Genomic DNA, 11,867 nt, shown 5'->3' with positions numbered 1-11,867 from the left:
CCCCATTGTCTCCCACAGTGGCGCTATGTCAGGTCCTGGGCACTGCTGCAGGGTAGACACACAGACCCGTATGCCCTGGCAGAGGTCTAGGCTGCAGGGGGGCAGTGAAGCACCTCCCAGAGGAGCTGACAGGGCTGTGTGGGCAGACCCCACCCTGTCTGTCCATTTCAGGGCCTTTCGAACAAGACCTCTGGTCTGGTCAGGATTTCTCAAGACCTGAGTCTTAGAAGGTGCTCGGGTAGACCAGGGAGTCGAGCTGCTGGAAACAGACCAAGAATCTCCACTGACATGGGACCAAAGATGGCATCTTACTTTCCCTAAGGGAGCAGGAACCAGTCAAGACCCTGTCAAGGGACAGGATGTAGCATCCACCAGGGCTCTGTACCCCTCGTCCAGTCAGTCTGCAGGGGCAGGCGAGGGCCCATCCACCCCCAACCCAGGGCTCAGGATGTGGAATGCATCTGCCCACACCTTGGAGTTTCCGCCTAGTGCTGCACCTGCCCTTCACTTGCTGTCCCTTCAGCCTGGAGGCTGGATGGACCCAGTGCACTGTCCCAGACGGAAAAGGGCAGGCCCGGTGGAGCGGTCGACCCGCCCCGCCCCCTGCCCCGCCCCCTGCCACTCCAGCGCCTCAGCTAAATATGCCTCTGCGACACCATCACCCACCCCCCCCACCCCCCCTCCCCACCCCCCCCCCGTGGAGGAAAGCTGGGTCTCCCGAAGCTGCCCACTCCGGGAAGGGGGTTAAAACAACCAGCAATTATTTTAAAATAACAAATTTCTTTGTGAATGTTTGAAAATTTCTACAGCAAGTTTTTAAACCTTCATTGTGCTGAATTCAAGGAGTGCTCCAAGTCAGGCCTGGAGAAAGCTGGGTCCTGCGCTGGTATCTGCAGTGGTTCTCGGCTAGGGCTGTGGAAACGCTGGGCGTGTTTGGGGCCACAATGCCTGGAAGTGCCCCTGGCATGTGGTGGCCAGGAGCCAGGACAGCTGCCCACGAGCGTGGGAGCCCCACACTGAAGAAGACCAGCTCAGCCCAGAGGCCAAAGCCCCTTGAGAAACACTGGTGCTAAAAATGAGAAACTGTCCAGGATTTGATGAGTCTACATTATCAGTGAAATGCAGGCTTCATTCCCAGTAAGGTCTGCCCACACTCTGAATGGAAGAACCACCGAAGCGCGGAACTACTCATTTAATATCAACGCAAGGAGCTGCGTTTGCTGAGCGCCTGCACTTGGCTCTGGCGTGGTGCAGACAGGGTAAGCCCTGAGGGACAGGTCTGTGCCAGGCTAGGTCGGGGGCACACGGGGCACAGGGTAATCTCTGTCCCAAGGGATGATTTGGGGGTGGGGGAGGAAACGCCCTCAGTGGTGTGGCCCTGCCCACGCCCCTCCTACCTTGCTAAAGGACACTCTCTCCATCAGGGCAGAGGCCACCCATGCCCTGGCGCACAGCAGACACTCAGTACTACCTGTTGGGTAAGGAAAGGGGACTGGGTCTCCCGACAGTTGATAGGGTAGGCAGGAGGGCTGCCAAGGCCGGCTGGGTCCTAACGTCCTTTGGATTCAGTGACAAAGATCCTGGGTGTGGGTGTCTGCAGGCTTCAGGGCAGCAGAGCCCCCTGGCACTGGCCTGCCTTATGGGCATGCCAGGATGCGACATGGCAACAGAGCAAGCCTTCCCACTGCTCAGAAGGCACCTGAAGACCAGGCTGTTAACAGTCCCTTTTAGAGGCAGCCTGAGCCCAAGGGGAATGTGGGCTGCCCACATGGCAGAACTGGGAGAGGCAGAGCAAGAACTCAGTCTCCACAGAACCAGCACTCTGCATCTCTTCCCAGCACTCAGACGAGTTTCAAGGAGGAGAAATGGACTGTCTTGTAAAGAAATACTCTTTTATGTGGCACTAAAAGCACTCTGCAAACAATCCCTCCCAATTCCTCGGAGAAGGAGGAGAAGGAGGCCCCATCGGAAGGCGGGGCAGGCTCAGCGCAGCTCCTGGGGAGACAGGCCAGTTGGCCCACTGGAGCACCCTCCTCCCCTATGGGTCCGGGTCCTCATCCGCCTCCAGCACTTCCACGTGACTGTAGGACTTCCAGGCCTGCAGGTTACAGCTCTTCAGGATGGTTCCCAGCTGCTTCCCAGGTCCCACTTCAAAAGTTCTGGGGAACTCGGTGCCCTTCTTCCTCTCGTATATGGCGTGCATCGTCTGCTCCCACTTCACCGGGGAGACTACCTGTTGCACCAGCAGCTTCTGGATGTACTTTGGATGCGTGTACCGATTCCCGTCGACATTGGAGTGGACGGACACCAGAGGCTTCTTGACGTCTATTGCCTTTAAAACCCGTGCCAGGGGCTCCACGGCTGGCTCCATGAGGCGGGTGTGGAACCCGCCGCTAACCGGCAGCATCTTGGTGCGTCTGAAGTGATACTTAGAGGAGTTCTGCTGGAGAAACTGCAGAGCCTGCAAGAAGAAGGGAGCGTTCAGCCAAGCAAATCCGAGGGGAAGACGCAGGCAGGTCACTGCTGGCACCACTGCTCATGTGCACAGCATTTCATCCTGCAAACAATTCACCTCGATTCCAGTTACAATCAGATATGTAGCCAGCGTCCCATAGGGGAGCTGATCATTCACACGTTCTCGGGGGCAGGTGACCAGTGTGGCTGGAAGAGATGAGGCTGGAAACATAGGTCGTGGGTTCTGGGTCCCATCCCAGCCTGTCATTCACTAGCTTGGTGACCCCAGGCAAATCACTCAACCTCTGAACTATTAAAAGAGCACAATGTCATCTACTTCACAAGGTTGCTGGGAGGTGGTCAGATAGGAGGTATAAGGAGGCGTGAAAGCGTCTGTGCTAAACAAAAAGCACCATCTAATGAGTGTTAGTTTTCAATCCGTTGTTACCCTCGATTTTTTTTTTTTTTTTTTTATTGGGGAAGGGGAACAGGACCTTATTGGGGAACAGCGTGTACTTCCGGGACTTTTCCAAGTCAAGTTGTTCTTTCAATCTGTTGTGGAGGGCGCAGCTCAGCTCCAGGTCCAGTTGCTGTTGTTAGTTGCAGGGGGCGCAGCCCACCATCCCTTGTGGGAGTCCAACCGGCAACCTTGTGGTTGAGAGCCGGTCCTCCAACCAACTGAGCCATCTGACCACCCAGGAGCTCAGCGGCAGCTCATTGACTTCATTCTAGTTGCGGAGGGCGCAGCTCGCTGGCCCATGTGGGAATCGAACCGGCAGCCCCGTTGCCCAGAGCTCGCGCTCTAACCAACTGAGCCACCGACCCACCCCTCAATTTTCTTTTTTTTTTTTCAAGATTTTATTGGGGAAGGGGAACAGGACTTTATTGGGGAACAGTGTGTACTTCCCGGCCTTTTTTCCAAGTCAAGTTTGTTGTCCTTTCAATCTTAGTTGTGGAGGGTGCCGTTCAGCTTCAAGTTGTTGTCCTTTCAATCTTAGTTGTGGAGGGCGCAGCTCAGCTCCAGGTCCAGTTGCCGTTGCTAGTTGCAGGGAGCACAGCCCACCATCCCTTGCAGGAGTCGAGGAATCAAACTGGCAACCTTATGGTTGAGAGGACGCGCTCCAACCCACTGAGCCATCCGGGAGCTCAGCGGCAGCTCAGCTCAAGGTGCCGTGTTCAATCTTAGTTGCAGGGGGCGGAGCCCACCATCCGTTGCGGGACTCGAGGAATCGAACCAGCAACCTTGTGGTTGAGAGCCCACTGGCCCATGTGGGAATGGAACCGGCAGCCTTCGGAGTTAGGAGCATGGAGCTCTAATCGCCTGAGCCACCGGCCCCACCCCTCAATTTTTAAGAAGCCTGTTTTCACGTTACTATTTACATAACCTTCAACATGAAGATTCAGGAGACTCTGAGCCTCGTTTCACAGCACAGGTCTTCCCCATCAGAACCCCTTATCTGGAGTTTCTCTAGAGAACAGCTCTCTCCCCAAAGCCAAAGCCTTCCCCTGAAGGGCCTCTGACGTCATTTGTAAGTGTCTTTAAGATAGTAGATATCCTCAGGGGACCCTGTGCCCTCAGGACACAGCCCGGGCCGGCCACCACTGGGACCTGCTGAAGGGCTACCTGTGCCCTGAACTGCCTGTCCTGTCCCTGTAACCGGACACCATCCACGGCCTCCTCAGAGGCTGGCCCAGCTGCTCCCTGGAAGACTTGAGCCTTAGAGGTCACAGCAGCTGCACAACCTCAGGCAGTGTTACTTCACCTCTCTGCCCCAGCTTCCTCATCTATAAAATGGGCTAACAATAGTCATAAAGCTATGGTACAGAGAACTATGCTTGGCATACAAGTGCTATGTGAGGGTTAGCAATTATCTGACACACTAAGCCCATCTGTGTCCACTGGAAAAAATACCACAAGGTAGCCATCTGCCCCCACAGTGCAGGAGGGATCTGTTTCTGGTGGCATGGCGCTGCTTCGTCCATCTCGGGGAGCCCCTCCCTGCAGGTGCTGATCCTGCTGCCCAGGCAGGCCGTGGTTCCTCCTGTCTGTCCTCGACCCTGGGTCCCAGTGTTCCACACGGAGGCTGCTCCAGCAGCCTGAACCTTGGGGCAAAAGCGAAGTGGAGCAGAGCCCAGCACAGCGAACCCTACCAGGAATGGGGACCTCGCTCATGAACCACGCCTGTGGGAACCCTGAGGGGTCCTGACGGGCCTGGTGCCTCACTCACATCCCTGCCCATCTCACGGAGCGACATGCCCTAGCAGCCTCTCTGAAGAGGCCTCTTGGGCTGTATAACCCGAGATCTCCCCACTGTGCTGGGACACTTGTGATCACCGGCCTCTACATGGATGGCTTCTCGGTGGCACTTCTGTGTCATTTCAGCGGTCTCCAAGTGCTCCCGTGTTGTATCCAGACTCAGCCCACTCAACCCCAGGTTGGCTACTGCCTGAGGCAGGGTCCAGCTGGCTCCTCTGGCCCTCAGCTCAGGCACTGGGCTAGCAGAGCCCAAGGAGTCTCTTTCACATCAGTTGTTGGAATGGGGCTCCCCTGCTCAGGGGGACCCCTGCCCTCACTGAATTTGATGTGGCACTTCCAACAGCACCAAAAGGCCAAACCTGCGGGCCGGGGGACTCATCATCCGGACCGGATGCCCACCCGTTTGGGAGCCTGAGGGAGATTCCTGCCGTGGCCGGGGGCCCTCCTGGCCCACTTCTGGGCTTTGTTCCACGGCTGTTAGTGGGAAGGAGCAGCCAGCTCCACGGTGAACTTGGGGGCCACCGTAACTGAGCCTCTCATCATCCTGGGACTGTCCCAGGCGGGACCCGTCGGCTCTCACTCACTCCAAGATTGACAAGGACACCTGGCAGACCAGCACGGCCTTAAAGGGAGGAGGAACTGAGTGCAGTGGAGCGGGGGACACGCACAGACATTCCCGAGGGAGACAGACTTGAGTTCCAATTCTGCCTCCACCGTCTTACGCATCTGCCTCTCGGCCGTGGCTTCCTCAAGTGTGAGATGTGAAGACTCCTCTCAGAGCACAGGACTGGCTGTGCAGACTAGATGAGACGAGGCGTGTGGCAGTGCCGGCAGCCAGCCCCTCGCTCAGGTTCCTGTCTGCCCTCAGCACGCCGCCGAGCCAGGCACAGCACAGAGCTGCCCTTCCCAGTGGGCGTCCCTCGCCTCTCTGCTGGGGACGCCCCGCCCTTGGTGCCACCTCCTCACATCCACTGGTAGTCAGCCCAACCCTTACTGTGCCCCGAAACCGGGGCTCATCGGTTCACAGCTGGCCTTCCTTTGATGGCAGGAACCCTGGCTTGTCAGTCACGTGTGCCCTCAGACCCTCGCAGGCGCTGCTCAAGAAATGATGTCTGGGGAAGCGATGAATGGAAGGCAGGCCAGAAGGAAAGGAAATTAACTCAGTGCAAAACCAGACATCTAAGAACAGGCAGGGTGGAACAACCCCGTAGGAAATGGCTCTCCTCACTCTAAGGAAGCAACTGGATCACAGGCTGCCCAGAATGTTCTACAGGAAGGCCCTGGAGATCACCTGATCCAGCCCTTTGCTTTCCAGGTGGCGGGGAGATTTGCGGTAAAGTGGGGCCAGTATCCTGGCCTCCTGCCTCCCTCTGCAGTGCTCGCTCCACCACACACTCCCCAAAGACCGCGGCTCGGCGGAGCACCCGTGACACTCCTGGGGCTCACAGGTGTGGAACAACCCCAACTTCCGTACAGGCCCGGGGCCCGGGAAGGCTGTTCCCAGCAACACCAACCTCCAGGTGGCCTGAGATCACCCTGCAATCTGGGAAGAGGTAGTTGGCCACCTCACACACGGGCTTCTCTATGCCCAAGGTCTTGCAGTGCTCCCGGGCTTCCAGACAGGCGAGGGTGAACCTGGTCTGAGGCCGGCCGAGGACAGACAACATCCCACTGGGCACAGCTTCCGAGGCTTCCTGCATGGCCTCCGCTCGGATTTTCACTGCGTGCAAACCTATCCAGAGAGAAGTGCATTGGAACAGTCAAGACACAGAATGCAGGAGGGACGCCCAGACCTGAAAGACAAAGCATCAACTCCACGCTGCGTGCTGGGGACACTGGTGCTGGCATGCATCGCTGGGCCACACGGCCAGGGTTCTGTGTCTGTACCCACCACCACCACGCAGTGAACCCACGGAGCTTCCTGCCTTAAGCTGGCTTGGTGTAGGACTGGGCCAGGGGTGATTTTGCCCCCAGGGCACTGGGACATTTTCTGATTGTCACACCTGGGGTTGGGGGGTACCATACTAGCATCTGGTGGGCAGAGGCCAGGGATGCTATTAAAATGCAAAACATGTGGCTCAAGTGCAAGGTGAGAGGACAGGGCTGTACCCAGGTAAGCAGCGCCATGATGATGGCGTAAGAATGGCCTGAAACCACTGGACACCCACCATCCTGGGCTTGGTCTGGTCCCTGGGAGGGAGGGGGACGACCAGACCAAGGAGAAGTGAGGGGACCAGTCCTGGGTTTGATGGGACAACAGAGAAGGTCTGAGGAACAAACGCTGCACGTTGCTGTCACATGCACCTTCACTCGTTTCTATACGTGTTTGTGGTGGACTCTTAGCTCCCTCACACAAGCAGGAAATACACTAAGAGCCCTTGGTAGGAAGTAGAACACACAGGAATGTGGAGAGAGCATGTGGAGATCCTTCCATGCAGGCGTTTGGTAAATAACTATGCAACATGTCAAGTGAAAAAACCAAACACAGAATGTATACATGCTATAATTCTGTGAATTATTTACACATAAAACTATGCGTATAAAATAGTTTTATTAGGATGTGGAAATACGAAACTTTTTTCATTTCCTTAATAGTGCTATAATGTTTTCTTTAAAACACTGAGGTGAAATTCACATAAAACATAACCAGTTTCAAGTATATACTTCGGTGGCATTTGTTGTATTCACGATGTTGTGTGACCACCAGCTCTCTCTCGTTTTAAACTTTCCGCCATAAAACACCCCGTACCTGCCAAGTGCCATCAATCCCCATTTCCCCTTCCCTCCACCCCAGTAACCTCTGATCTGTCCTCTCTATGCATTTGCATATTCTGGACATTTTATATAAAAGAGATCACACAAAATGTGACCTCTGTGTCTGGCTTCTTTCACTGAGAGTGTTTTTGGGGTTCATCCATGTTACAGCATGTGCCAGGACTTCATTCCTGAATGATGTTCCGTTACCTAGATCCACATTTATTTATTCGTTCCTCTCATGATGGACATCTGGACTTTCCATCTTTTGGTTATTAGGAGTAACGCTGTTATAAACATTTGTGTACGAGTTTTTCTGTTTGGGAATATTTTTCATCTTCGGTAACCTCCGAGTACAACTTTTGGCTCAAATGGTAATTCTGTATTTCACTTTTTAAGGAACCACTAGTTTTCCATAGTGGCTGCACCATTTTACATTCTTACCAGCAATGTGTGAGGTTCCTGTTTTTCCACATCCTCACCAACACTTTGTTTTTCTTTTTGTTGTTGTTGTAAACTAAAGTCGTCCTAGTGGGTGTGAAGTGCTATCTCACTGTGGTTTTGAGTAGCATTTCCCTAACCTTTAGTGATGTTGAACATCTTTTCATGTCCTTATTGGCCATTTGTGTATCTTTGGAGAAATAGCTATTCAAGTCCTTTGCCTTTATCTAACTATAAGCAAAAATGTGTAACTTTTAACTATAAACAAACTTTTGAGAAGTGAAACTGATATGGCTCGATCAAACATTCATTTACTCTTTTTCATTCAATGAATATCTATCGTGCATCTACCAGGTGGCGAAGGATGCACAGGACAGTGGGAAAGATGGCGAAGCAAACAGAGTCCATGAGATTACACAGAGAAACCCCTGAGGAACCTTCAGGCTTAAAAGGGAACCCAGGTGAAGTCTGGTCCTCGGGTTCCAATGTCGTCCCCATCCATATGCCCCCTTCTCTATCTCCCCTGAGTGGGTCCAGAACTTTTTTCCCCCCTCTTCCTCCTCCCCCCCGCCCAACTCCGGTTCAAGCCGTTGTTTCTCAGTCTAGTTGTGTAGGACATGGCTCCCTGGCCCATGCTGGTGTTACGAGCCTTGTGTTCCCATGGCTGAGGCAGTTAGTTGCTGGTCATCAGTCGGCCGCTCACAGCAGCTCACGGCAGCTCTCACCGGCTGCCGGCCGCTGGCCACCAGCCACTCATGGCAGCGCATGACAGCACACAGCAGCCGGTGGCAGCTCAGACTGAGCTCTGGCTGCTCACGGCAGCCCAGCTCCAGGGAGAGCCATTGTCCACAATCTTAGCTGTAGAGGGAGCAGCTCACTGGTCCATATGGGAATCGAACCAGCGACCTTGCCGTTAGGAGCATCGCACTCCAACCACCTGAGCCATCGGGGCCGGCCCCAGAATTATTTTTGGCAGTGTCCCTTATCCCCAGTGAGCCCAGCAAGTCAACACCCCTGTACAAAACAAAACAAAACAAAGCCCCTTTCTATGTACCTTCAGAAAACTCCATGGCTCCGGCAAACACTAGGGCTGCAAACTCTCCCACACTGAATCCAGCAGCAGCAACACAGTTCTCAATAACCTGTGGTGACAGATGGAGAACGTGAGGCCGTGTTCCCAGGAGAGCTCAGTCTGGGACTGAGCACTTGAGCGCTGGCAGCGGCTCAGTGTTCAATGGCTCAGGCAGCCAGTGTCGGCTGGCCTGGTGCTCCAGCTACAAGAGGACACAGAGAAGTGGCCTTGACAATCACTGATCCAGCCCCTTTACTGGCAAGGCAAGTGAAAGCCTGCTGGCTGACTCGAGCTAAAGCTGTGACTCCAACGCAGGCCCCTGGATTCTCCTTCCTCTGCCCTGCAGCCGCCTCTCAGGCCCATGAGGAGCCAGAGGGAGGAGCTAAGCACAGAAGCTAAAAGTATGACTTTCAGAGTCACAGACTTGGACTTGACCCTAACCTCTTTGAGCCTCAGTTATCTCATCTGTGAAATGGGGAAAGAGCAGGACCTACCTCACAGGGCCGCTGAGAGAATGACATGAAAAGTGTCTCTAAAGTGCTTAGCACAAACCTGGCCCAGGGCAAGCACTCAATGAATGTTGTTATCACAACTCCACTGGACCACTTAGCTACTTCCTCTAGTATCTCTGAGTCTCCTTTCCTCGTCCACAAAATAAGAGTATTTACCTCACAAGGCTGTTGTGAGGATGAAATGGAGTAACGGGTTTAAAGTACCAGCTTAACACTGTCTTGATATTATTAAATAACAGCAATCGATTCACACCTTCAAGTGAAGTGACATTCTCAGATGTCATCTTCTCAATGATCATTTAAGGATATTTAATCCTAAAATCATTTAGTAATTAATTCTATTATTAAGGATCATTAAAATCGCAACCCGGCCCTGACTCCTCAGCCTCTCCCCCTGCTCTTTTCCTTTCTACAACACTTCTCATCTTTAACAGACTCCGTAATTTACAGAGCGCATTTATTCTTTATTATCCGTCTCCCTCCCCTGGGGCAGGGATCCCTGGTTTGTTCTTGGCTCTAAGCCCAGCGCCTAGAACAGTGCCTGACGGAGCGGGGACTCGGTAAGAATCAGAGCAATGAGTCAGACGTGGGAGCACTGCGTCCTGGCAGGAGGAGCCTCGGGCAGAGCCCATCTTCCCCGGCCTGCTGAGGGTCCTCGGGCCTCACCGCGGGCTGCAGGTGATGCAGTTTCTCGATGGCGGCCAGCGACGCCACGAAGACAGCAGGCTGGCAGTGCGCGGTGCGGTCCAGGGCCTCCCGCGGCCCGTGCAGGCTCAGCTCCAGCAGGTCGTAGCCCAGCACGCGGCGGGCGGCGGCGTAGAGCTCGCGGACGCGCGGGTAGCGGAGCAGCCCGCGGCCCATGCCCACCACTTGGCTGCCCTGGCCCGGGAAGAGCAGCACGGAGGACTGACTAGGCAGCCGCCGGGCCGCCGCTGCCCGAGGCCCTTCCTCCGTTACTGTCGCATCTCGCAGCAGCTCCGCCACGTCCACTGCGCCCGGCGGAGGCACCCGGAAGTTCGAGGCGCCGCGGCAGCAGCTCGCATCCCATCCCCAGGCCCTCACTGCCCGCGCGACCCGGACGCTCATGGTGAGGAACCGGCCCCGCGCGCGTTACCGGGGCGACCGAGGCCCGACTGCGGCGGCGCGGTCCTTGACCCATTTCCTCCCGGGCGGGCCCGGGCACCCGGCGGTGGGAAGAAAGGTTCCGCCGTTACGGTCAGTCCGGCCTCCAGGATCTTTCACTGCCGCGTGCTGAGGGTCCACGGTGACACCGGGGGTTACTTCAACCTCCACAGGAAAGACTAAAACACGACACCGCACCACAAGGAGCCCTCAAATACATATATTGAATAAACAGTGCAACGCAATGCAATAGTCACTCCAAATCTAGCACGTGAAAAGTTCTTGAAACGCTTCCTCATTCTCGTAGGACATTTGATTATACCGACTACACTGGGCGGGAAGCAAGATAACAGTTCTCTTTTATAATGTTTCCTACAAACCAGACCCGATGCACGGCACATAATAAACACCCACTAAAAAGTATTTGTTCCGTTGAACGAAGCCCTGGATATCTTTCAAACACTAGCTTATTTAATTCCTCGCAGCAACACTATGATGGATAGGTGCTATTATTATCCTTATGGGTAAGTAGACAAAGGCTCTAAGATTGAGTTGACAGGTGGTTAATGACAGAAGGGGGGTTAGAAATTGGGCTTGTCCGTCTCTTGAGCAGAGGTGTGAGGCTGGGTTGGAGTCTAACTCTGACCTTACCCCTAATCAACACCCCCTTCCCTTCTGCTCCTCTCTCATTTCCTACCAGCCTCTTCTAAGGAGCCCAGGACAGACAGACACACACACACACACATGCACGCACACTTTCTCTCTTACTACACATCTCCTAACGAGAAAGATCAAGGCAGAATCACATCAGCAAATCTACTTCAGTGAGCTTGTCATAAGAAAAGAATTAAACGAGCAAACACCTAACTCTCAGGACATCATAGCAGCCTTGCTTTTGATAAGGAAAAGGTGGAAATAAACTGCCTGTCCAACTAGAGGAGATTAGTTAAATGAATTATGACAAATCTATACAGTGCTGTGGTCATAAAAGGTACGGAGGCGAGTTTCAGGTTAAGACATGAATGGAGCACACTGCCTCCAGAAGTCCTTTAATCCACAGTAAAGGGGTATTTTAAAGACATAAATCCACCAGGACAGGGAGAACAGGAAAGGGGGACCCAGCAACAGAACCTCTGGAAGCTGGAAAGCAGGTAGACCGGTATTACCTGCCTGGCAGACCCCAGACAGCCAGATCCCTCCCAGCATTGGGGAAAGCTGGGGACCAACCCTCATTCATACAACAGAATCCTCAAAA

At 54.2% G+C, this 11,867-nt stretch overlaps 1 protein-coding gene across 1 annotated transcript; it reads right to left on the bottom strand.

The window, feature by feature from the left end:
• Positions 1-1,955: 1,955 nt before the first annotated feature.
• MCAT (malonyl-CoA-acyl carrier protein transacylase) lies at positions 1,956-10,616 on the bottom strand. The gene is made up of 4 exons (XM_033118749.1): positions 10,157-10,616; positions 8,961-9,048; positions 6,226-6,443; positions 1,956-2,461 (listed from the first exon to the last, which is right to left on the bottom strand). Exons 1-4 carry the CDS (start codon positions 10,574-10,576, stop codon positions 2,039-2,041), a joined length of 1,149 nt encoding a protein of 382 aa, XP_032974640.1. The 5' UTR covers positions 10,577-10,616; the 3' UTR covers positions 1,956-2,038.
• Between the last annotated feature and the right edge of the window lie 1,251 nt (positions 10,617-11,867).

The sequence above is a fragment of the Rhinolophus ferrumequinum genome, chromosome 10 (assembly GCF_004115265.2).
Source record: "Rhinolophus ferrumequinum isolate MPI-CBG mRhiFer1 chromosome 10, mRhiFer1_v1.p, whole genome shotgun sequence".
Classification (NCBI taxonomy): Eukaryota; Metazoa; Chordata; class Mammalia; order Chiroptera; family Rhinolophidae; genus Rhinolophus; species Rhinolophus ferrumequinum.
This window is presented reverse-complemented; position numbering and strand designations above follow the sequence as displayed.

What these genes read in the sequence shown, in the direction of transcription:
- MCAT (XM_033118749.1), bottom strand. Translation starts at nt 10,576, where the DNA reads ATGAGCGTCCGGGTCGCGCGGGCAGTGAGGGCCTGGGGATGGGATGCG. An exon ending in AGCCATGGAGTTTTCTGAAG is followed by an intron (nt 6,444 to 8,960) that starts GTACATAGAAAG and finishes CTCTCTGGATAG; the next exon opens with GTTTGCACGCAGTGAAAATC. An exon ending in TGATCTCAGGCCACCTGGAG is followed by an intron (nt 2,462 to 6,225) that starts GTTGGTGTTGCT and finishes TTCTTCTTGCAG; the next exon opens with GCTCTGCAGTTTCTCCAGCA.